This window comes from Podarcis muralis, chromosome 3 (genome assembly GCF_964188315.1).
Source record: "Podarcis muralis chromosome 3, rPodMur119.hap1.1, whole genome shotgun sequence".
Classification (NCBI taxonomy): Eukaryota; Metazoa; Chordata; class Lepidosauria; order Squamata; family Lacertidae; genus Podarcis; species Podarcis muralis.
Genome location: NC_135657.1, coordinates 121,533,130 through 121,559,268, shown reverse-complemented (window position 1 = coordinate 121,559,268; position 26,139 = coordinate 121,533,130). Strand labels below are relative to the sequence as shown.

The following is a 26,139-nucleotide window of genomic DNA, read 5'->3' as shown; positions in this document are numbered from 1 at the left end:
CTTTTTAGTACTGATTTTTTTAAAAAAAAGAACTAGCAAAATATGCATTGTGATTAAACAAAGCGTAAACTGTACTTGTTCTGTTAACAACAAACATTTAACAGCACAATTCTTTATCTGTCTATTTGAATGACAGGCCCAGGGTGCTAGAGAGCAATTTCTCTCCTCTAAGTGTTTATAAAATGGCAGCCAAATTAAATAGTAAAAAGAAGTTTAAGGTTAACTCACAGCTTACATGCACATAACTTGCACCATTTCAACTTTACGTGGTTCATAGCCAGCTAGTTGAAATCACACAATTTAAACACATGGAAGACTTTTAAAGCTCTTTTTGTGCAGAGTTTACCCAGTGCGAAAAGCTTTCAACCATTCTGCCTTGCTTATCAGACTCTGGAAGGCTCTCACGAGGCTTTGGAGAGCTCCGTGCATATGCAAGTGGCTAAATGGAAGTGACCAAAAAGATTCCCCACCCCTCAGTCACCTTGCATGTAATGCTTCTGGTTGGTTTACTCATGTGTAAAATGCCGTTTTGATAAAATGTAGCCAGATAAAGAAACTTTGTAAAATTATATTTCAAGTGATATAGAGCATGTTAACTATACATGGAAATGAAGGCTGGGGCTGTAAGTTGACATTTTCATGAAATTACCCTCCCATCATCCCTGGTCATGGTAGTCTAAGACATCTAGAGCACACCAAGTTGGGGAAAGACTCTCTAGGCAAAGAAGCTACTGTATGGCACAATGCAAACAAAATTTAAGTAAGAAAACTCTCAAATACTAAAAGGAAACCTTAGATTGGAGAAGAATGTATTTCAGCATTTACTTACATTTATGTCTGTATGGTATATGAGAACACACAAGGCTGGCAAGATCTGGTAAAGATAAGTTTATTATAATGGGTCATTAATGCTAAGGAAAGCCAAAATACACTGTGGGTAAAACCTCAAGCAAATCTGTGGTTACAATCCTATGCACATTTTTCTGGGAGTAAGCCCCACTGAGCACTGCGGGACTTACATCTGAATAAACATGCACAGGATTACACTCTCAATTACTTACTGCAGTAACAAGTGTTTCTTAATCAGCTGGTGCCCTACATTTTACACAGTTTTAATGCCTGGCTTCAATCATGTAAAAATAAAGTCTATAGCAATTTCATTTTACAAGGAAGTTATGAGAAAGAAAGAGTGCAAACTCACATATATAAGATTGAAAATTTACATTTATCAAGCAGTTTGCCAATGGCTAACACATTTCTGGCCCACAGTCAGTGCTTCTCCTTTACGCATAAACTTTTATGATTTTTATATATGTTGTTTTTCAGTTAACTACATATTGTGAACTTTTCTGAGAGCAGTAGTGAAATTTAGGGCTGGAGATAAAAATATGGTTGCCCCAGTGGAAGCCAGCACAAGCCCCCTTGGGATAATGTGGCTTTCCCCTGTTTCTTCCCCCTTCACCCCCCTAATTGGATCTGGGAGAACCCTCAGAACAGCATGCAGGAAGGAGGTGGTTTACTCTTAGCAAGCAGAAATGCTTGCGCTATGAGACACTTGCTTTACTGCGGCATGCAATGTGAATTCCACTCTTAGTCGAGTCACAGAATTGTTGAGTTGGAAGGTCCAACCCCCTGCGATGCAGGACTAAAGCTACAATCCTAAACCCACTTACCTGGCAGTGTGCCTCACTGAATTAAATAGGACTTGCTTCTGAGTAGACATGGTTAAGACTGCACCATAAATCTGTTTTGTTCCCTATTTGAGCCCAGAGGTACAAAGCTAACATTCTGGCATCTCACATTATTCCTGAATCTAGATGTTACCACTAATCCACAGAATCCACTACATGGGAAAGCAGAGGTAGTGTTAAATCACTCCCTCTATCATATTATAGATGCCATCAGTCTTTCAACAGTTTGTTTGGGTGTTTTTTTAATTAAAAAGCCGCTGCACAGGGCTGTGAATTTATTTGGAACAGTTGTGACAATATTTGATCCTTTCCTGTAGGCAGGTAGGCTGATCTATCTAACTAAAATAAGAACTGTCACCTTATTTTCCCACTCGCACATGAAGAAACATAGAGTCCCTGTATCTTTTTCCTGTGAGGAGTAGAGCAGCTTGGGGAATAGTGAATTTTATCACAAGAATAACCCACAGGGAAGGCACTACACCTGCATCCCAGCATTTCTGGGAGGAATGAAGGCGACTTCTCTCACACTCACCGCTCCATGAAACGGCTTCATTTTAAAGATTGTTGACTTTGCCCATAATCCTATATATTCTTACATAAGATTACACATCCCACTGACTAAAGGATTCTCATGTAAGTTATCGCTGCTTGTGCTTTAGGCTGTAACCATCTTTTATTTAAATAAGTGGTTCCCTGCAAGGTCTCTTGTCTCTTTGAAGACTACATGCCTCGTTAGTCTGTACTGTTTAGCTGCTGAAATTAGATTCTGACTTCAAATCAAGAAGGAAGGTAAATGCCTCAGATACTGCCATAATTAATAACTCGTAAGTGGAATGAGATACAAATAAATATGCATTAAGAAAGTGCACACAGTACATATGCCATCATGGGAAAACTGACTTGCAGTGAATTGCAGTTGTAATTTTTTATTTACCTCCTGCACTGTCTCCATAGGTGGTGGGGGATCCTTATTCCTGCAGAGATTTACAATGACCCATGTGACGTTCCGGAGGAAAGTGATGGGAATGGAGGGGTTGATGAAGGATAGAAGCGGTTTGACAACTCCCAGTGATATGACATAATCTCTACACTGAGGACCATCACCTACAAAAGTGAAAATTTCACAAAAAATTACATTCATGATGGAGAAACCTTGAAATGTATGCAGTGACTTATGTTGGGGTCTTGATGCGCTATGTTTCCCCCACTGGTAACATACGAACACTACAAAAGTTACGGTTCAATGGAAATTTGAAGAACACAATTTGTTGTAGAATAACTTCATCTAAGTTTTCCAAACTGAGGATGTTTTCTTATTTAAATCAACTGGACTATTAAGAGCACTTAAGAGGAAACATAGTTTTATGGGGTAATGTCAATGTATGATTTTAAAGCCTTCAATGCCTGTGATTTCTTCTCTAGAAATATAGTTAACACTTACCAATAATATTTCCAAGGGCCCAAACAGCTTGTTCACAAACATTTTGATGTGGTGAATGCAGCAGTCTTAAGAAGAGAGGTACTGCATCTATAACAGCAGAAAACTGGATTCATTGAAATGATAAAATGCAGCTCTTTTAATAGATAAATTTCACATAACTGAGTTATACTGTTACTATTTCAGGAAATTATTCTATGTTTGTTCAAAATTAAATTGGAAGTGCACCTTTGCATAATTAATTTTTTCAGACAGAAAGAAGATATTGATATTGACATTCACATTCTAAATAAAAATTTGAAGTAACGTGGAGGCTTTATTTAGCATCAAGAAAGTTAAAATTGTCTTCTCACATTACAAAGATCTGTGTATATTTTGTCAAAGGGCCTATCCACCCCTTCAAATTATTATGTCCCCCTTCAAAAGCCAATTGTGGAAGAACAATTTTAAGTATTGGAAACACGTGGGCTTCAACTAGTAGAAACTTCTTTCAGACTCAGTGCCTCCCTTCTCCATCTCCCACATTGCAAGGGATGTCTGAGGTACAGCATGGTCTGTAAAAGATGGTTTCACCTACTCGCTTGCTTGACCTTACAGCAGTGGCCTCAATAAAGAGATCTAACTAGCCATCCCTAAGACTATTGCCATGGGCAAAACGAGGCCTGCTACTCTCAGCAATGCTTCATGTATTCCAGAATGGAAAAGCTAGAGTGGAGAGCAATCACAGGATACAAAAAATGAAAATAAAACAACTTAAAGAAGCACAACAGAAGCACAAAGCAGCAAGATAAAAAAACAACCAGGACTGTATAAGTCTTGGAAAATCAAAATGTCTTCTTCTGGAAATGAACAATAAAGTTGGGATCAGGTGGCATTAGGTTGATACCACCTAATCTCAAAAGGCAGGAGAAATGTCTACTAGAGGGTCTCAATGCACAGCCAGGTGGCTTTCTTTAAGGTCTCCAGGGTAATATCTGAATTTTTGTTCAGAAACAGACAGCCAGTGCAGTTGTTTAAGAATTGTTGTGAGAGCCTAACAGCTCTATTCTGGACTAACAAAAGTTTTACAAGGAAGAACTCTTCAAAGACAATCCCATGTGCAACACATGCCAGTAGTCCAATTTAGAACATGGGTGACTGTGGCAGAGTGACCTCTGCCTGGAGGGGATGTATCAGCCTCAGCAGTAAAGGGTCCTTTGTGCTATAGATGCCACCCGGGGCTCTTTTGAGAAAGCTGTATCTGTCAGCAACCCCAGACTGCAAAACGACCCTATGTGGAGGTTAGGCTTGCTAAGCTTTGGGGTCCCTTCCAACTCTACAATCCTATGATTCTATGAAGATGAAGTTATATGTGTATCTTCAATTGCAAAATGCACCCACTCCCAAAGTTAAACACTTAGAGCACTTACTAGACTGTACCACAGCTTGAGTCTGTGCAGAAGTGCCTGAAGCTATGTTAGTCAGGGCCCATGCAGCCTCAAACTGTAAGGAAGGACTGTTAAAAAACAAAAACACCAGAATAGCAGTAATATTTGAAACTCACAAAAAATACCAGCAGAAAAGCACATGCCAAATTTCTATTGAAATAGTAATTCAATATACTGTAATCAGATGCCATTATGTATTTCTACCTCTTATGCCTGCTACAACTTCCTTGAAATAAAGGTAGAAAATGCAATCCAACATTGAACTATTGTTTCTGAGTCCTTCTATCAAGATTTTTTTGCATAACATCAACACATACAGAACTTGTGACACTAATTTTCTTTGATAGTTACCTCACCAGAATACCCTAGTACAGAATAAACTGGCACAATACATTCACATCAGACTTCCAAAGCTAAGTATTTAGTCACAATAATACAAAAGAACAACCCCTGAATAAGGATAGAAGAGTGGTGCTCTACAAAAACAAGAAGGAAAAGTGTGAAGGAAAAAGCCAAAGCTCAAGAGACTTTAAAGGTGGGGGGGCTTGATTTTTCTGCCCCGAAGACTGGGCTAATATGAGGAACCCTTCCCCAGGTTAGAATCTGAAAACAGTCCTCATGTGCCTCCTGGACAGTGGGGAAGGGGAAGAATGCACACAGAGGAGGGTTCTTAAGTACTGGGCAGGTCAAAATATATGGATTGTGGGCTGTGTCTGGCCTGGGGGATCACAACTTGTACACAGTCTTCTAGAATGACTATGTCAGACCTGCAAGACACATGGTAGAACTTGCTCCTAACCAGACTGTTGACATAAGCTTCAGTAGAGTTTGAAGCATATCAAAAGTAAATACCCAGTTACAATGTTCAAAACTGCAAGCTAGCTGCAACCCTCAGCTGATAACCATTCAAATTATGTCTGAGGAAGTACTGAGAAAAAGGAATCATTACTTACTTATCATCCCTTTCTAAACATTTAACCAATATTGGTAAAATTCCAGATTTTATTAGGTCATCAATAGGAGGATTTCTGTCGCTTGATAATAGCTTTCTGTAAAATTAAAGTGAAGGTGGTGAATAAAAAAAAAAGATGGGAAAGACAGCATTCATTGTACTTTAGTCCTCAAAAAACAAATAGATGCCTACCTTGCAGCTTGGACAGCACTTAGTTGGATAATAGGGTTGTCACTTGTAGCATTCTGCAACACCACATAGATTTCAGTAAGTTCAGGAGTCAAGCATTAACAAATCCAACTGAAGGAAATAATATATTGTTTAGCAACTTACCTGTAATATAGCTTCTAGTGTTACATTTTGCTTTAAACAAAAGACAAATTTTCGTTTTAGTTACAATTCTTATTATAGATCAACTGTTGTCTGCAAAATATATCAGTGTCATCCTCTAAGACCAAGCACTCCAGTTCACTATCTTGGCTCAGCGGCTTCCAGCAATAGGGTCTAAACACTCGGATACAGTCTGTCTCTCTTCAAGCGTCTTCGGCACTTGCATTTTAACTTGCAGTGTTTTGGTCTCTCGCAATTACTACCCTGGGCCCCTGCACTCCCATTTAAATTTTCATCAGTTATGTCATCGGAGGGAGGCTAGTTTCAAACCAGAGTCGCCTCAGAGAGTCTGCTTCCCCCCTCAATCAGTTTAAAAGCTGCTCTGTGACCGTTTTGGTTTTAATTGCCAACAGTCTGGTTCTATTCCAGTTTGGGTGGAAACCATCCCTTTTGTACAGGCCTGGCTTGCCCCAGAATGTTCCCCAGAGCCTAACAAATCCAAACTGCTCCTCCTGGCACCATTGTCTCCTCCTTGCACTGAAACCACAAAGATGCGCCTCTCAGCTGGCCCTGTGCATGGAACTGGTAGTGTTTCAGAGAAAGAACCTTGGAGGTATCCTACCTACCAACCTAAATTTGGCTTCCAGGACCAGGCGACTATATTTCCCCGTTGTTTAGTGCAACATGCACTACGACCACTGGCTCCTTCCCAGGGCTATGCACCAGGCTATCTAGCTGGAGGGAAAGCAGTCTGCTATTTATGTTCCTAAGGACCATACTGCCCATTAGCACAATCCCTGCACCTACCAGAGAAGTACGCTCAGCATGAGAGAAGAGATGTTCTTCCCCAAGGAATGCCTTTCTCTTCCTCAAGGTAACACTCTCCTTCCCCAAGACCCTCATTCTCAACAGCATGGCAGCTGTCATCATGGGAGCGGAGCGGAGCTACAGTGTCCCTGCAGACCTCGCCCACCTTTCTTGCCTTCACCAGGAGCTCGCTGCAACTTTAGACACACCCACAACGTTTGCCCAACAAGGAGACCATCATGCAAACCCCATGTATCCAACAGGTGCAAGGGAAGCTTTTATTGCTCCAAGAGGATTTTGGAAACTGGCTGGTTTTTCTGAAAGGGCTGGTGCTGTGCTGTTTTAATTCTAATTTTTTGTATGGTTTTAATAATTTTATATATGTATGTAGTTTTAATTCTCTCTGTGTTTTTAATGCCAGTATCCTCTATTTTTAGTGACTATGATTTTTATCTGTAAACTGCCTTGAATCCCGTCAGGAGAAAGGCATGTATGTATGTATATATGTATGCATAAATACCATATACCATACATATTCCACACAGACCCACATACACATCAATGCCACATCAATGTAGATACAGTCTTACTGCTTTGAAATCAGCATCAGCATCTGAATCTTCTAAACTTTCTTCTTGGGGCACATTTCTTTTTTTCAGAAGATGTTCATCTCTTTTATTCTGAAGAACAAAGAGCCAAGATAGTGCATTTGAATGCCTTTAATGTTTGTTTGTCTGTTAATTTATTTAAATGCTAATGTTAATATTATAGGACTGACCAGTAACAGTAACTCACAAACATAAAATGGTAGAATATAATGAAATACAGGATGATAAAATAGTAGTATCATAAAACACACTGTCTAAAACATTTCCAGCACAATAAAATCAATTACTTTTTTTAAAAAATCACAACACTTAAGCAGTATTATTATCTTAAAAGAGTAAAATCACAGGGTTTTTGCTTTGTTTTTAATTTCCCCAGCACTTAAAAACAGTATTCACCTGGCACCAGAATGAGTATAAGGTAAATTCCAGGTGGGCCTCTCTGAGAAGGGCATTCTACAACTGAGGTGCCTCAACCAAGAAGAGCTTCTCCCTGGTTTGGTCCAACTGTAGCTTCAGGGCTGTATGGTGCATTGCAATAATCTAAATGTAAGGTTACCAGAGCATGCATAATTGTGGCGAGACCATATCCACCCATCATTGAAACTGGCATATGAACCAGAATACGTATATGACTGGTTGCATTATTTCCAGGTTAATGAAATGTTTAAAAAAGATATAAAAGAAAGTGGTTATGGAGAAAAAGAGTCAAAGTTTCAAACAGATATAATAAACAATGAATGTAAAAATTTGTCAAAAATGTATAAAATATTGTTGGAATGGAATACGAAAGATGAAGAGGTCAAATCGGTAATGATACAATGGGCCAAAGACTTTGGGTACAATATTCAATTTGATGACTGGGAAAAACTGTGGAAAGAAAATTTAAAATTTACTGCATGTACGGCGTTGAAGGAAAATGTTATGAAAATGTTTTATAGATGGTACATTACACCGGTAAAACTAGCAAAAATGTATAAGATATGCAATAAGTGTTGGAAATGTAAGGAAAAAGAAGGAACGTTTTATCATATGTGGTGGGAATGTAAGAAAGTGAAAAGTTTCTGGGAAGCGATATACAATGAATTGAAAAAGATGTTAAAATATACTTTTGTAAAGAAACCAGAAGCTTTTCTTTTAGGGATTACAGGAAAGGAAATAAGGATTGCAAACTTTTTCAGTATGCAGTCACAGCGGCAAGAATTTTACTGGCCCAGAAATGGAAACAAGAAGAAATACCGACGATAGAAGAATGGAGAACGAAAGTGACAGACTATGCGGAATTGGATAAATTAACTGGGAAAATTAGATATGCGTGAGACCAAAAGTTCATCGAAGACTGGGGAAAGTTCGTAGAATATCTGAAAAATGTATGTGATGTACAAACAATGCTAGTGGGGTTTCAAGAGGCACTGTAAAAGTTGAGATGTATTGTTAAAAAGAAATAGAAGGGGGGGGGGAGACAAATGGCAATACAAATGAAGGGAATGCGTACTGAAGAGATAAATACGGATGATTGCCAGAGAAGCTGAAGGAAGTCCAAAAAGAGATAATTTGTTAAAATTTGGATAAAAATGTACAATTGTATTGGAAAATTAATAAAAATTTATTTTTTAAAAAAGAAACTGGCATATGAACCAAGGCGGATAAAAGCTGCTCCAAGGCACAGAAGCCTATTGGACCTCAGCTGACAAGTCTGGCGTAATACGTACCCCTGATTTTGAACCCAGTTCTTTAAGGGCAGTGCAACCTCTTTCAGAATAGGTTGACCGCTAGTAACAGGCTATAAACAGAGAGACACTTGCAACTGATAATTTGTTAATTGTAACAATGTAAATTGTTTCTCCATATATTAAATCCATTTAAATACACAAATGAATCCTGCAGCCCCTTCTAGATGAGCAGAGTTATTGAGGAGGAGAAGTTTGGACTTGATATCCCGCTTTATCACTACCCGAAGGAGTCTCAAAGCGGCTAACATTCTCCTTTCCCTTCCTCCCCCACAACAGACACTCTGTGAGGTGAGTGGGGCTGAGAGACTTCAAAGAAGTGTGACTGGCCCAAGGTCACCCAGCAGCTGCAGGTGGAGGAGTGGAGACGCGAACCCGGTTCACCAGATTACGAGTCTACCCACATTGTCAGATGCGTACGCTCAGGCTGCCCATACACACTTACTTGGGAGAAGGCAGCACTAAACTCAATGTGACTTACTTCTGAGCAAAATGTATAAGACTGTACTGTCAAATACAAACATATACATGGATATAAAGAAAAAATGTAAACAATTTGTAGGAGACCAAAATAGGTAGTGCGGTCAATAGTATTTTTACACTAAACTGAAATAGCTATACAGAGCAATAAAGATTGGTGAGAGAGATTTTCAGTACTACTATGCTAATTTATGAAGTATAGTGGGAAAGAAAACTTTGGTCTCAAATGAGTCCTAAATCAATATAACCCAACTAACTGGTCAACTTGTTGGCATCTGTTTGTCTTGAGAGACAATGGAGTGCACCTTTGGGGGTGAAGTCAAATTGCTGTGTTAGCAACACTGAAGTGACCTCCTTGGGGTGGGAAGCCTGGGAGATGTGTATGAAGATTGTTATGTGTGCCGGCGTGGTTGCTCAAGAGCAAACAGGCAAGACTTCCCCATTGGTCTCTTCAAGGCTTTATTATCTGTCCAAAACGTTCACAATGCAGATCGACTCAATTCCTTGTCTGCTCAGTCGCTAGCAGAATCTGGGAGTGGGCAGTCCTTAAACTTTCCCCAGCAGAGTAGTCTTTTGACCCCCATGCTACGCCTCCCCTCTCTTCGCGTAAACCTACTGCGCAAAGAGGGCGTGGGCAGAGGGGGACCTGCCTCCCCCCCCCCCCCGCTTTGTTCATGCTCGGTGCTGTGGCTCTCCCTTGCATCCTCCGAACCCTGCACCCCTTCCCCACTGGAGGCATGGCTTCCCTCCTCCGCGGAGGAAGTACCACTGATGTGGTTCAAAGGACAGCAGAGCTATACGACTGGAACCAGCTTGGCCGCAAGAGTTGCTGGAAGGAGGCAAACAAGGTGCCATCCAACCATCTTAGGGACTCTGCTCCAGATTTGTGTAGGGTTTAGTACTCCTTAGCCTTTTCTTCTCCTGAAGATCTCCCGCAAGGCAGCAGAAGGTTAGGATCAGAGTTTTCGTTCTCCTAGATGGGCTACCTAATCAACAAACTGATCTTTATTTGATAAGCAATTAGATTTTCTGTTGGGACATTTTGAGAATGGACTCAGCGATAGAGGGCCAAAGCCCAAAGCCCAATGTCTGATCGCAAATTATGTTGCTACAATTGGTACTTTCTTTTGCCTCTGACTGACAATTTCAGAGACTGCAAATCTCTCAGGACAAGAGATTTGGCCCAGATGCCTCCGACTGCTGACCTCTAGTACATAGTCTCTTGAAAACAAATTCTTTACTAGATATTCATATTTAAAACTATTAATAATGAAAAACACATTTAAATTTAGTTATGAGCAGGAGTATTTCAAACTCAGATACCTATACTATGTATCTTAATCCTGTGTAAGCAAACTGAAACTGATCACTACAGCATTCACTATTCTTTGTACTTAGCAAACTGCTTCACTAATTCATGTTTATTTAGGAACTACTCACAGTACAATCCTAAACATATCTACTCAGAAGTACATCCCACTGCATTCAACAGGATTTACTCTCAGGAAAGTGTGTACAGGATTACAGTGGTACCTCGGGGTTAAGAACTTAATTCGTTTCGGAGGTCTGTTCTTAACCTGAAACTGTTGTTAACCTGAAGCACTACTTTAGCTAATGGGGCCTCCCGCTGCCGCCGCGCAATTTCTGTTCTCATCCTGAAGCAAAGTTCTTAACCTGAGGTACTATTTCTGGGTTAGTGGAGTCTGTAACCTGAAGCGTCTGTAACCCGAGGTACCACTGTATAACCAAACAGTTCCAGCTCTTTCTTTCAGAAGCCTGACCCAGTGAAACATTGTTCATAGGCTTAAGAGGTTTTGGGCCTTAGTTGTGGGTGGTGTTCTTCTGAGAAAGAGGAAAGGCACCATCAAGGACACCTTCAAGCACAGACAACCACAGACAAAGGAAGTAAAGTCTCAAAAGCAAATTAAAAATGGGGAGAACATAATGGAACTCTGGCAGAATGTCTTACAAAAAACAAACCGTTGCTCTGCCAGATTCAGAAATCTGGACACAATAATGTACTTGATGCTTTCCTTGTAGACACATGACATAATAGTATCTGGTGAGGACACAATCTTTTCAGCGCTCTCCCAAGTCACACATGAACCTCCATAGCTGAAACCTCTCATGGCCGCTTTAAACAAAGCATAAACAAATAAAAGTGATATACTCACCTTTCTAAGTTCAATTGTCACCTCATTTCTATGTCTTCGCATAGTCTGTAGAAGAGAAAAACAGAAACATACAACACACAAATGAAGTAATAGTACTAAAGCCTATGATGATTCAGTTTAACTCTCTTTAACCAATTTTAGGGAACTTACAACTATACACCAGGCTAGATGTTACAGAACTTTATTCCACTGATTATGAGATGTGTCATACTAATTTTCTACAAGGCAGAGTGAGGAGGCCATTTAAAGTAAAACATGGGTGGGAAGGAATACCACAACCATCCCTAATGCCATCATTTTCTCCTCCCAAAAACTATTTTGCTCAAGTTGTTTTTCTGCAGTGATTCCAAAAGCAACATTCACCGTGAGAAAAAATAGCTGAGGAAATTTCAAGGAGAATTTTTGCATGTGGGAAGGGTTCAGATGCTGTGCCTGCGTTTGCCATCCGCACACCAAGGAAAGTGGCACAGCTGACATCGTGACACACCAATCGCAGCCATGGAGCTTCTTGTTTGGTCTTTCTTGCAAATGAATGCTGAACAGTGAAAAAAGACATGCAAAATGTAGCACTGCAGGACAACAGAAAAATTGTAGAATAATTGTAGGAAATTTGCTGGTGAGATTACACACATCTGAACCATTGTTTTGGGAAATTACATTTGGTTCACACAAAAGGAGATGAGGTGGTAAACATTCACTTCAAAAGAAAGAAGAGGCCAGCATCAAAAAACAATACAGAAAAGAGAGACAAGCTTCAAAATGTTGTCAAAATATATGAAGAACTTTAATAAAAAGATCAACGGTCTGATGTGTTTTAATAGAAACCTTCCTCAGGGGAACAGAACCGTAACTAATTCAATATATGTGTGTGTGTGCGCGCGCATGCGTGTTATCACATCAGCTGTATGGATAAGAAAATTTAACTGTGCAGCAGCAATTGATTTGGATGAAAATATTTATTATTCTGCTGTCATTCATTATAAGTGTGTTGTTGTTGTTTAGTCGTTTAGTCGTGTCCGACTCTTCGTGACCCCCTGGACCAGAGCACGCCAGGCACCTCTGTCCTCCACTACCTCCCGCAGTTTGGTCAAACTCATGCTGGTAACCTCGAAAACACTATCCAACCATCTCGTCCTCTGTCGCCCCCTTCTCCTTGTGCCCTCCATCTTTCCCAGCATCAGTGTCTTCTCCAGGGAGTCTTCTCTTCTCATGAGGTGGCCAAAGTACTGGAGCCTCAGCTTCACGATCTTTCCTTCCAGTGAGCACTCAGGGCTGATTTCCTTAAGAATGGATGCGTTTGATCTTCTTGCAGTCCATGGGACTCTCAAGAGTCGTCTCCAGCACCATAATTCAAAAGCATCAATTCTTCGGCGATCAGCCTTCTTTATGGTCCAGCTCTCACTTCCATACATCACTACTGGGAAAACCATGGCTTTAACTATACGGACCTTTGTTGGCAAGGTGACGTCTCTACTTCTCAAGATGCTGTCTAGGCCTGTCATTGCCCTTCTCCCAAGAAGCAGGCGTCTTTTAATTTCGTGGCTGCTGTCACCATCTGCAGTGATCTATAAGTGTGTATATATATGCTATTTCTGGTTTTGCTTATATATGTTGTCTTTTAATTCCCTCCATTTAAGGAATTAAAAGCCATCCGGGACAGCGGAGAAACGCGCTGCCTTTCTCCGCTCTCCCGGGAAGGCAGGCAGGGGGGAGCAAAGACTTTCGCCCCCGCCCGCCTTCAGAAGAGGTCCAGGAGGTATGACTGTATATCCCATCATAGATCTGTACTTGGATTGGTGTTAACATGTGCAAAAATGAAAAATAAGTCAGCCTAATTTTTTAAAAGGAAATTGTGTTCAACCAAAGGTGAACTGTCTAGGAGCTTTACTAATGCCATCTTGGTAATCAAGATAACCCCACAATGAATTGGCGAGTGTTGTAGCAATGAGCTTGTATAGGTTTATAATCACTTGCTTTGATATAAGCTAATGGGCTTGCTTTCATGCTATCCTTATCTGTGAGCCCAGAAAGGGGAACTATCTGTAAGACTTGGGGATTTGCCGCCTATGCCACATCTGGGCAGGTGAAGCGATGAGAAGTGCTAGGTAAAGTGACTGTGTGAAACCCAGTTCAGCTACTGATTGATTGTGTGACTACAGTACATTATTTATTGCTTTCATTTAATAATAATAATAATAATAATAATAATAATAATAATAATAATAATTTATTATTTGTACCCTGCCCATCTGGCTGGGTTTCCCCAGCCACTCTGGCTGGCTTCCACAAAGAGCAAAAATACACTAAGATGTCACACATTAAAAACTCCCCTGAACAGGGCTGCCTTAAGATGTCTTCTGAATGTCAGGTAGTTGTTTATCTCTTTGACATCTGATGGGAGGGTGTTCCACAGGGCGGGCGCCACTACCGAGAAGGCCCTCTGCCTGGTTCCCTGTAGCCTCACTTCTCGCAATGAGGGAACCGCCAGAAGGCCCTCGGCGCTGGACCTCAGCATCCGGGCAGAATGATGGGGGTGGAGATGCTCCTTCAGGTATACTGGGCCGAGGCCGTTTAGGGCTTTAAAGATCAACACCAACACTTTGAATTGTGCTAAGAAACGTACTGGGAGCCAATGTAGGTCTTTCAAGACCGGTGTTATGTGGTCTCGGCGGCCACCCCCAGTCACCAGTCTAGCTGCTGCATTCTGGATTAGTTGTAGTTTCCGGGTCACCTTCAAAGGTAGCCCCATGCAGAGCGCATTGCAGTTGTCCAAGCGGGAGATAACTAGAGCATGCACTACTCTGGCGAGATAGTCCGCGGGCATGTAGGGTAGGCATGTAGCCTGCGTACCAGGTGGAGCTGGTAGACAGCTGCCCTGGATACAGAATTGACCTGCGCCTCCATGGACAGCTGTGAGTCCAAAAAGACTCCCAGGCTGCGCACCTGGTCCTTCAGGGGCACAGTTACCCCATTCAGGACCAGGGAATCCCCCACACCCATCCGCCCCCTGTCCCCCAAAAACAGTACTTCTGTCTTGTCAGGATTCAACCTCAATCCATTAGCCACCATCCATCCTCCAACCGCCTCCAGGCACTTACACAGGACCTTCACCGCCTTCACTGGTTCTGATTTGAAGGAGAGGTGGAGCTGGGTATCATCTGCATATTGATTGATGGATGGGCTAATGATCTTGTTGGATAGTAAAATTCATGCTAAATTGCTGTTTTAGGGGTTGTTTTAAAATGTCTGGAACGGATTAATCCATTTTGCTTTCTATGGGAAGGCGCGCCTTGGTTTTAGAACACTTTGGTTTTGGAACAGACTTTCGGAATGGATTAAGTTTGAGAACGAAGGTACCACTGTAGTGCCAAATCCCCATTCTCTCCTTCCCTCATTCCTCATGTCTTGCTTCCCAATCGCAGTGCTACAAATACTGTTCATCCATCTACAATTTTATTTATCCTCTTGAGCTGGTATGTAATAGAACCATGTGGCACTTCCTGGTGAGCCAGATCTGGTCCAAGGACTAACAACTGTTCAACCTGAGCACATAGGCTGAGCTGAGGCTTAAAAAACAAAACAAAACAAAACAAAACAAAACAAAACAAAAAAACTTTAAAACCACCATGGCCGAAATTGCATTGTCTAATTACAATAGTGTATTTTATATTTATATTGGTTTCCTGTGTAACTAATAAGAGCCTGGGTTAAACCACAGAGCCTAGGGCTTGCCGATCAGAAGGTCGGCGGTTCGAATCCCCACGACGGGGTGAGCTCCCGTTGCTCGGTCCCTGCTCCTGCCAACCTAGCACTTCGAAAGTACATCAAAGCGCAAGTAGATAGATATTTTTCGCCCCATAGGACGCACCAGCCCATAGGACGCATCAAGTTTTGTTTTTTTTGGGGGGGGGGGGGGAAATAAAGAAAAAAAAATTATTTCCGCCCCCAGGCGCTTGTGGGGCCGGCAGCGGGGAGAAGCGCTCTTCTCCCCGCAGCCCGCCTTGAGATCAGGTCCGGGGACAGCAGGAGGACGCGCTGCATCTCCCAGCTGTCCCCGGAGCTTGTGGGGCAGGCAGCGGGGAGAAGCGCTCTTCTCCCTGCCGCCCGCCTTGAGATCAGGTCCGGGGACAGCAGGAGGATGCGCTGCGTCTCCCAGCTGTCCCCTGATAGGTGGGGCAGGCAGCGGGGAGAAGCGCTCTTCTCCCTGCCGCCCGCCTTGAGATCAGGTCCGGGGACAGCAGGAAGACGCGCTGCGTCTCCCAGCTGTCCCCGGAGCTTGCGGTGCAGGCAGCGGAGAGAAGCGCTCTTCTCCCCGCCGCCCGCCTTCAGATCAGGTCCGGGGACAGCAGGAAGATGCGCTGCGTCTCCCAGCTGTCCCCGGAGCTTGTGGGGCAGGCAGCAGGGAGAAGCGCTCTTCTCCCCGCCACCCGCCTTCAGATCAGGTCTGGGGACAGTGGGAAGATGCACTGCGCCTCCCCACTGTCCCCGGAGCTTGCAGGGCTGGCGGTGGGGTCTCCCCGCCGTCAGCCTCCAAACCACTTCGGGAGACAGTGGGATGGCGGCGTTCCGCCTCCCTCTGTCCCCCGACCTTGTGGGGCTGGCGCTGGGGCTCTCCTGAAGCCTGGAGAGCGAGAGGGGTCGGTGCGCACCATTTTAGGCATGTCCAATTGCTGTGCGATCGCCAACAAGTGGGTCCTTTTGAATCCAGAAGAGGGCATAATGGAGGCAGGGTGGAATGGGAGTGGAGGTTCTTATACGAACTCTGTTAATGCACACAGGGGCTGGGAACTGAACCCCCACGTCAAACAGTTGTGGCCTGTACAAGATATCTATGTTGTTTTTCACTCGATCCAGAATTGGCCTCCACAGTCACTTACGGACTCATTGTTAAAACCGTGTTTATGAAACACAATCTTACTCGGCTACAAGTGATCGCCAAAGAAGTATCAAAGCAGTGTACAACGTAATTAAATGCCATTAAAAACCCTCATAAATATGTACAACAGAATGTTGTATGTATGCAAGCTATGCTTGTGTGAATAAAAAAAAAGGCACTAAATGCCAGTGGAAACACACCAGTAAAGATGCCTGTTGAATCTTGGAGGGGAAGCTATTCAGTCAAGCAGGAGCTATACATCCTTCTTGTGACTGACAGCAGATGGGTCAGGAAAGGCTATAGAACCACCAGCATGAGCTCATCAAAGGATATTAGTGGAAGGGCTGGTTCATATGGGGAGGCTGAGATTCCTGCATTGCAGGAGGCTGGACTAGATGATCCTTTGGCGCCCTTCCAACTCAGAATTGTAAAGGTGCAATCTCAAATAACCAGGTTCCAGGTTGCTTAGTGCTACACAGATGAGCTACATGGGCAGTAACAAAACCTTGAACTTGGTTACGTAGCAGATTGGAAACCAATGTCTCTTCTTCAAGGCAGGTATTATATGCTTGCCGTATGTGTCACCAACTAGCAGCCTAGCCACAGCATTTTGTACTAGCTGAAGCTTCCCGCTCAGGTCAAAGGGATCAATTCCCAAATCTGAGAACCAAGAGGGCCTCAAAATTCAGTATCAGTTTATTGTCCCTCATCCATTCTACCATTCAGCTCCTAGTTCGGGATCTGCTCAGCCCCACCTGATTCAGATGTCACAGAGAACTGTGTACTGATGACACCATGTTTCAGATCTCCTGCTATCCACTCTAACAGCTTCGTAAAGATGCTTAAAAGCATAGGGGACAAGATGGTTCCCTGCAGCACCCCATAGTACAAGTGCAGGGGGTTGAACAAGATGACCCTGGTGGTCCCTTCCAACTCTACAGTTCTATGATTCTGTAGTCACACAATGCTATTCCCTAGAGCTGGAATTGTTTCTCTTTGTTTCCCAATGTATTTCATATCAATTAAAAAATTGGTGTGACATGAGCACATTTTTATTCTCAGAGCATGGCCCAAAGAACAAAACTTTGAAAACCACTGTGTTAAAAGCTGCTGAGATATCAAGCAAAAACAACGGTGTGATACCATTCATCAAGAGCAACCAAGTCCAGTCCCACACCCAGATTGGGAAGGATTTACAGTCGTACCTTGATTCTCGAATGCCTTGTGACTCAAACGTTTTGGCTCCCGAACACCACAAACACAAAAGTGAGTGTTACGGTTTGCTAACGTTTTTTGGAAGCTGAACGTCCTGTAGCCAATCGGAAGCCGTGCCTTGGTTTCCAAATGTTTTCGGAAGTCAAACGGACTTCTGGAATGGATTTCATTCAAGAACCAAGGTACGAGTGTATTTATGAACAGGATTTATATGCTGCTTAATCATCAGAACCTCTAAGGAGTTTACATAAGATGCCTTTGATCTTATGTCATGTAAGAGCTGTCACCTCCTAAGAAGTTAGTAGTTGTTGAAAACCCACAGGGTCCAAGTCGCATTTCTTTAGGAGTGGATGCACTCCCACCTCTTTCTCCATACCTTAAAAGAGCATTGGCCATATCGTGAACACACCTTGTCAGCTCCCTTCAGCTAGTTTGAAATTGGCAAGATGGGCAAGGGTCAAGGGGCATGTTGTCATTTGGGCAAGTCATTTTCAAGTACCTTGTACACATCACCAAGCTGGAATTGGACAAGCTGACATGTTTATCACATTATTTGGACCTGTCACAACCGTGGTGTTCAAGTTCCTATGAAGGCAACCAATGTTATCAAAGTGCCCAGCAAATGCATCATAATGGGCATTCAAGGGTTCGATCATCCCATTTGTTGAGATATAGAACAATCCTCCCACCAGTTGGAAAAACTTGCCTAGAATTTTAGCATGCAATTGAGGTAGCAAATGAAGCTTTCTTTGCCACCCAAATAACCATGCAAAAATCACAATTATGTGCCCTAGTGTGTCTGGTTGTCCTCACTGTGTGCCTGGTGCCACCTACACTCCAGCTGCTGTCCAATTCATTTCAATAGCCTGACCTTCCAGGAATAAGCTCACCATCTCATCTACTGGTTATAAGAACTAGGTTTGTGAGATTTAAAATAGCCAAGAACTTAAGCCTACTAGAAATGCACTCTGCTAGTACCACATGAGAACTATTACAAGTTCTTGCCTTCAACATGTATGGTGTTATGATACTCACAAAATAAGGTGCTCACCACTAGGTAAAAGGTAAAGGGACCCCTGACCATTAGGCCCAGTCGTGGCCAACTCTGGGGTTGCGGCGCTCATCTCGCTCTATTGGCCAAGGGAGCCGGCGTACAGCTTCCAGGTCATGTGGCCAGCATGACTAAGCCGCTTCTGGCGAACCAGAGCAGTGCACAGAAACGCCATTTACCTTCCCGCCGGAACGGTACCTATTTATCTACTTGCACATTGATGTGCTTTTGAATTGCTAGGTTGGCAGGAGCAGGGACCACTAATCAAAGCAAAATAGCCTAGATGCTTTGTTCAGTTCAATGAACAAAGAATGCCTTGGTAACCCTGCTAACGCCAATGGCAGGAAATGGATAGGAGTGTTCTCGTTCGTTCTCCTGCTCCTCTTGGCAATCTTGCATCATTAACCCTGGCATCTTTCTGGATTATTTTAGTAGACAGCCTTTCCCAACATGGGCCCCTCCACATGCTTTAGGCTACAATGCCCATCATCCATGAAGACTGGCCATGCTGGATGAGGCTCGTAAGAGTTGGGAGTCCAATAACACCTGGAGAGCTACAAATCGAGGAAGGCTGCCTTAGAGATTCAAATCAAAAGCAGGTATAAATATTTTAGTAAATAATATGCATATATACCACTCAACTACAGCGTAAGGACTATGGGGGAAATGGTATTGCACACTGTATATCGTCTCCTAATCCTTGTGTATTCAATTCCCAACATACTGACAAGTGCACAAACGCAGGACAGATGAAATGATAGAGAAGTATAAATAATAATTTATTTATACCCCACCCATCTGGCTAGGTTTCCCTGGCCACTCTGGGCGGCTTCCAGCAGAATATTAAAATAAAATAATTCATCAAATATAAAAAGCTTCCCTAAACAGGGCTGCCTTCAGGTGTCTTCTAAAATCAGATTATTATTGTTGTTGTTTGTTTCTTTGACATCTGATGGGAGGGCACTCCACAGGGCGGGTGCCACTACCGAGAAGGCCCTCTGCCTGGTTCCCTGTAACTTCGCTTCTTGCAGTGAGGGGACCGCCAAAAGACCCTTGGAGCTGGACCTCAGTGTTTGAGCAGAATGATGGGGGTGGAGACGCTCCTTCAAGTATACTGGGCCAAGGCCATTTAGGGCTTTAAGGGTCAGCACTATAATTTAAAAAAATAGTACAGTGTGTCTGTACCCTTGCAATTGCTTCTCTTTTATAGGGAGCAGCAATTGGAGAACCAGCAACCAAATTGAGCTCCATGCCAACTGGATCCACAGTTAACAACCCAAAGGCAGGTTGGAGGAGAAGCACTGACATTTAGGGCAATAGGTCCTATTGTTGTTGTTACTATTCCATCTCTTCCTCAAAGTGACCATCTTGTAAACTAGCTGCTACTTAGAATCACAAAACTAACAATACAATGCTCTGCATGGTTACTTAAAGTAGAAGACCCCCATTAAATAATCTGATATGTATGCATACAATGGCAGCCTAAGCAAGAAAACCATTATCTTTTTCATTATATATTGTGTCCCTATAAACAAATCCAGGTACATTTGGATACTCCAACCTGCAGGTGGGTGGAGGCCTACAGGGCTAAACAAAGGAGTTCCCATTAAATGTCAGTGATGATAACATGCAAGGCTCCTACCAATCCTGCATATTGGAAATAGAGCGTTCAACAAGGAGACAGAAGGGGTTGTTCTTCACTTTCACATTTGTAGGTGATGATGGACAACCACTGGAGCCCGGGGGGAGGGGTGCTATTTGGAGGCAGCAATAGCACCGGTCTTCAAAATACAGTTACTGTATGTGGGTTATTTGGGCACTTAACTGACCCGTAGCCCAGCTAGGAGTAAACACGGCTATTGGGGGGGGGGGGGGCGCCTGTCAAAACCAACACATGGGAAAGGACATGGATGCATCTGCCCAAAGTTCCAGGGAGGATGGGGCCGAGCTGGAGGGGAGATCCGCGGAGGTGCCAACTGGCTGTCAGGATCCCCGCGCCCGGAGGCGGCGTCCCAGGCGACAGCGAAGGACAAAGAGCGCCAGAGGGACCCGGCCGAGCAGAGGGACCCGGTCTCCGACAGGCTGCCCGGGGCCACGGGGGGGGGGAGGGGGCGCAGAAGCACAAAGGGCTCCCGGCCGCCCCGCTGCCCGGCCTCCGCCTCGGGGAGCCTCGGCGCCGGGGGTCCCGCCAAAGGGCGCCGCGCCGCCCCGGCAGGCAGGGAGGCGGCCGGAGAAGCGGGATCCCGGCGGGGCGCCGTCCCCGCACGAGGCAGGCTGCGGCCTACGCAGAGCGGCTTCTCCCGGCCCGGCCGCCCGGCACCCACCTCCACGTCTCGGCCCTTGTTCTTGAAGCTCTTGAAGCGGTGGTTCTCCAGGCCGGCGGCGGCGGCGGCGGCGGCGGCAGCGGCAGCGGCGTTGTCAGCCATGACGGCGGCAGAGGCTCCGGGCTGAGGCGGAGACGGCGCGCGCACGCACGCGCGAGCGAGCGAGGGCGGGCAGGGGCGGGGCGACGCCCAGTGACGAGAGGGGCGGGGCTTCCGGGGCGCCTGCGCAGCGAGCGAAGAGCGGGAAAGGGCAGAGCGGCCGCGGAATTGCGTCGAGGCCTCGCTTCCGGGGAGAAGGAGGCTGAGGGCCGGCAGGCGGCTGCTTGGCCCTGGGCGCGCTGCTGCTGCTGCTGCGAGGGAGTCCCGGCGCGGCGCTGCTTTGGCCGGAGGGGAGGCGAGGCGGCGGGCCAAGTCCTTTCCGCGGGATCGGCGCCGCCTCCCCTGCCGGCCCCTCCGCGACCACGAAAGGCAACCGGCGGCCTTCCTCGGGGCTCCCGCCCCTCGCCCTCGAGGCGCGCTGCTGGCCCTTCCTCGCCCGCAATATGGTCCGGAAACCTGAAATCTGAACCCAGGGAATGGTTGATCTAGGCATGCATGCTTTTGAATGTTCTTTTTAAACCAACAACCTTGAAATAAAAGGTTTTTCTATATGCCAGATTCGCACAAAAGGTGTGCGCGTCGCTATCCGTGTATCACTCCAAGCCAGGCGAGCTGTTTTAGTAAATCGCATCCTTCCCGTCAGACTAAAGGAAATAACACAGCAGTAGAGGGTGTGGTAATAGACCTCCCCCAGGGAAACGGGCACTTCAACACTGGATTTTCTCCCCATGTTGTATTAGCTGTGGATCTGGAAAATCCCTAGGGGGGGGGGGCGAGCGCAGGATGCCACTTGGATGGAGTTTATTGTGAAGCTGCTGCTGCTGCTGCTGCCAAAATTAGAGAATCCAAGCAGCTTCAAATCCACATTGAATTCCATCGTGCACACGCCCTGGGAAGGCAAGGGACTTACAGTTTCTGCCCAGTCTTTATACTGTGTGATAGAGCAGAGGTTTTCAACCTTCTTGGGTCCACAGCTCCCTTGACTAACTACCTTCTTTCTGCAGGACCCCCATGGGGCTCAGAAGTCCAGTTGGGTCACCCCTTGCCTGCAGAACCCTTTTCAAGCACCCTTGTGGAGTGTTCCCTCAGGCTCCTCCCCCCTCTCCTTGGGGGTCCTCTGGGCAGCCACCCCTGGTCTCTGAGGCGCTAAAGAGAGGCATCATTTGTCTGCAGAGCTTGTAGGCAGAGCTGCTGCAATAAACAGCTGTGCAAGCTGTTGGGAGGCAGAGAAGCAAGGGCATCAGAGGAGGGAGGGAGGGAAGGAAGCAAGGAAAGAGGGACAGAGTCTAGTGTTGCCCGCAGCACCCCTGACCATCATTCAAGGCACCCCAGGTGCCATGGCACACTGGTTGAAAGCCACTGCCTTAGGACGCCCCATCATCTCAGGTATCTGCACTATCACAGTGGGTATTTCTGGATATATGGACTCTGTTCTGAAACCATATGCCATCAGTGCTCCTAGCTAAATATGTGATATCACAGACTTTATGAGGAAAATACAATCTTTGAGCAAGCTACCTAACAATACTATACTAGCCACTATGTATGTGGAATCCCTGTACACCAACATCCCACAGAACGATGGATTACAAGCTATAAGGAACACCATCTCTGATCAAATCACAGTGGACTTTGCTACCAAACTGCCATTTTCTTCTCACCCACAACCACTTCAAATTTGGAGATGACCTGTTCCTCCAGATCAGCAGCACAGCAATGGGCACCCACATGGCCCCACAGTATGCCAACATCTTCATGGCAGATTTGGAACAACGCTTCCTAAACTCCTACCCACTCAAACCTCTCTTGTACCTGCAATACATTGACAATATTTTTATTATCTGGACACATGGTCAGCAGACCCTGGACACCTTCCACCAGACATTCGATGACTTTCACCCCACCATCAACCTAACAATGAACCAATCTATGCAAGAAATACATTTTCTGGACACTACTATAAAAATACAGAATGGGCGTATAGACACCACCTTATACCGAAAACCAACTGACCGACAAACAAATCTGCATGCTTCCAGCTACCATACCAAACATACCAAACAAACAATTGTATATAGCCAGGCTCTACGTTACAGCCACATCTGTTCCAACTCTACAGACAGGGATTCTCACCTAAGGGATCTACAACAAACGTTTTTGGAACTAAACTATCCTCCTGAGGAAGTTAAACAACAAACTTTCTGCAAGACAGATTCAAAACAAAGCAGAACACCACTGGTAACCACATACAGCTCCAAAGTTAAAACAGCTCATTGCATCATCAGAGATTTACAACCTCTCCTAAACAATGACAGTTCTCTTTCTCAAGCTCTGGGAGGAAGACCTTTCATTGCCTACAGACAGCCACCCAATCTTAAACAACTCCTCACCCACGATAATACAACAACCAGACTTAACATGGACACTGGTACCAGAGCCTGCAATAAACCCAGATGCCAACTTTGCTGCCACATACACCCAGACAACACCATTACTGGCCCCAACAACATCAAACATACCATCTCAGGTGTATTTAAATGCTCATCTTAAAACATTGTGTATGCCATCAAATGCCAGCAGTGCCCTTCAGCTCTCTATTGGACAAACAGGCAAACCCTCTGCCAAAGGACTGTTGTTTAGTCGTGTCCAACTCTTCGTGATCCCATGGACCACAGCACGCCAGGCCCTCCTGTCTTCCACTACCTCCCGCAGTTTGGTCAAACTCATGCTGGTAGCTTCGAGAACACTGTCCAATCATCTCGTCCTCTGTCGTCCCCTTCTCCTTGTGCCCTCCATCCTTCCCAACATCAGTGTCTTCTCCAGGGAGTCTTCTCTTCTCATGAGGTGGCCAAAGTATTGGAGTCTCAGCTTCAGGATCTGTCCTTCCAATGAGCACTCAGGGCTGATTTCCTTCAGAATGGAGAGGTTTGATCTTCTTGCAGTCCATGGGACTCTCAAGAGTCTCCTCCAGCACCATAATTCAAAAGCATCAATTCTTCGGCGATCAGCCTTCTTTATGGTCCAGCTCTCACTTCCATACATCACTAGTGGGGAAACCATAGCTTTTACTATATGGACCTTTGTTGGCAAGGTGATGTCTCTACTTTTTAAGATGCTGTCTAGGTTTGTCATTGCTTTTCTCCCAAAAATCAGGCGTCTTAATTTCGTGACTGCTGCCACCATCTACAGTGATCATGGAGCCCAAGAAAGTAAAATCTTTCACTGCCTCCATTTCTTCCCCTTCTATTTGCCAGGAGGTGATGGGACCAGTGGCCATGATCTTCGGTTTTTTGATGTTGAGCTTCAGACCATATTTTGCGCTCTCCTCTTTTACCCTCATTGAAAGGTTCTTTAATTCCTCCTCACTTTCTGCCATCAAGGTTGTGTCATCTGCATATCTGAGGTTGTTGATATTTCTTCTGGCAATCTTAATTCCGGCTAGGGATTCATCCAGCCCAGCCTTTCGCATGATGAATTCTGCATATAAGTTAAATAAGCAGGGAGACAATATACAGCCTTGTCGTACTCCTTTCCCAATTTTGAACCAATCAGTTGTTCCATATCCAGTTCTAACTGTAGCTTTTTGTCCCACATGGAGATTTCTCTTTTTTTTAAAAAAAAAACTTTTATTAAGTTTTCCATTTAACAATCCAATCATATCACATTAATTATTCCAAATTATACCAACACATATCATAAAGTCCAAATATTTTGCCAAATTATATATTTTTGTTGGGGATTCACATGCTTCGAGTTCAGTAAGGGTCCAGTCATCTCATATTTCTGCTGCTTTTACTGTTCACCAGTCCCATCTTTCAATCTTCTTGTTGTTATCCTTTTTCTTCTTAATAGCCTCTGAGTTGTTTTCACAGGCGAGTTAAAGTAAGCAATATTATGCTTCTGTGTGAACTTTGTAAGGCTCTCCCTTTTTTAAAAAGCTGGTAAGTCTTTTGTTTGCAATAAATCACACACTGATCCAAAAGTCCTCCTTGAGCGGCAGACGCCATCATTCTCAGTTCCGATGAAATAAAATCTAGGCGTTTGCTCATTAATTTTCCCAGACAGGTTGCATCATAAATTAGGCTTTCCAGGGAAGATTTTGCCAAGTCGAACTTAGAATACAAACATGATAACAGAGTAGTGGCTCGCCTCCCCCTGTGCCTATTAATCTCGCAACAAAGTCTGTCTCATAATGGCGGATCCCGATTAAAAACTGCGTCACAAGAGAGCCTTTTATTTTCTTTCCAGATCTTTCAAAAAACAAAGGCTTTAGTTGATATTTTTATTTCCACACAGTTTATTTTCCAATCTCACTTGTTATAAGTCGTATGACAGTTCTTCTGGGGTGGGGGTTGTTAGGTAATATCGTAATAAAAAAAAGAAAAAGTCCCCCCCTTTCCGTTCCATTTCAACATACCAGCATAGATGTTATTCTTTGATGTTATCTTCTGTCCAGTCCATTCCATCACTCTTAACTTCTCAGTGGCAGGCTTAATTACCAGCTAACATACCCTTTTCTTCGCTCGAAGCATGTGCAATAACTTTTATATCCAATTTTTTATCTTAAGTAATGCAACTAGAGTCGCTCTCAGAGACAGTGTCCGGGAGATCCGAACTCACTCGAGGGCTTTCTGTCCAGTGCCCTCACCCCCTCCTTCTTTCGAGCTCGGGGGTGATTTATGGGCAACCGCGAACGAGGCTGCAACTTCCCTTCCACTGGGAAGAATTTGGGAGGCTGATTTACTCCCATCAGCCCCTTAATTACCTCGTGTAAGCTGGAGAGATGGTATTGAAGCAGAAGTAGATGTCTTTCTGGAACTCTCTAGCTTTCTCCATAATCCAGCGCATGTTTGCAATTTGGTCTCTAGTTCCTCTGCCTCTTCTAAATCCAGCTTGCACTTCTGGGAGTTCTCTGTCCACATACTGCTTGAGCCTTCCTT

The 26,139-nt window shown here is 44.3% G+C and overlaps 2 protein-coding genes across 3 annotated transcripts in view; one reads left to right on the top strand and one right to left on the bottom strand.

Moving 5' to 3' along the window:
* KPNA3 (karyopherin subunit alpha 3) overlaps window positions 1-21,349 on the bottom strand; it is a 36,111-nt gene extending 14,762 nt beyond the window's left edge. The window contains exons 1-10 of one of the 2 annotated variants that reach the window (XM_077926633.1): window positions 21,101-21,349; window positions 11,635-11,679; window positions 7,236-7,325; window positions 5,842-5,871; window positions 5,701-5,753; window positions 5,510-5,605; window positions 4,539-4,624; window positions 3,133-3,219; window positions 2,626-2,795; window positions 830-874 (exon numbers count right to left, since the gene is read on the bottom strand). In XM_077926633.1, the coding sequence (XP_077782759.1) occupies window positions 830-874; window positions 2,626-2,795; window positions 3,133-3,219; window positions 4,539-4,624; window positions 5,510-5,605; window positions 5,701-5,753; window positions 5,842-5,871; window positions 7,236-7,325; window positions 11,635-11,679; window positions 21,101-21,202 (804 nt within the window). In that variant the 5' untranslated portion in view covers window positions 21,203-21,349. The remainder of the gene's footprint in view (window positions 1-829; window positions 875-2,625; window positions 2,796-3,132; window positions 3,220-4,538; window positions 4,625-5,509; window positions 5,606-5,700; window positions 5,754-5,841; window positions 5,872-7,235; window positions 7,326-11,634; window positions 11,680-21,100) is intronic. The other variant, XM_028721792.2, reaches the window with a different exon arrangement.
* A 375-nt stretch (window positions 21,350-21,724) lies between these two features.
* Window positions 21,725-25,184, top strand: LOC144327350 (uncharacterized). The gene has a single exon (XM_077926637.1). It carries the CDS (start codon window positions 22,916-22,918, stop codon window positions 23,747-23,749), a length of 834 nt encoding a protein of 277 aa, XP_077782763.1. The 5' UTR covers window positions 21,725-22,915; the 3' UTR covers window positions 23,750-25,184.
* The last annotated feature ends 955 nt before the right edge of the window (window positions 25,185-26,139 follow it).

Bases quoted from the DNA above. Each gene is read 5' to 3' on its own strand.
- LOC144327350 (XM_077926637.1), top strand. From the start codon at position 22,916: ATGGGCACCCACATGGCCCCACAGTATGCCAACATCTTCATGGCAGAT.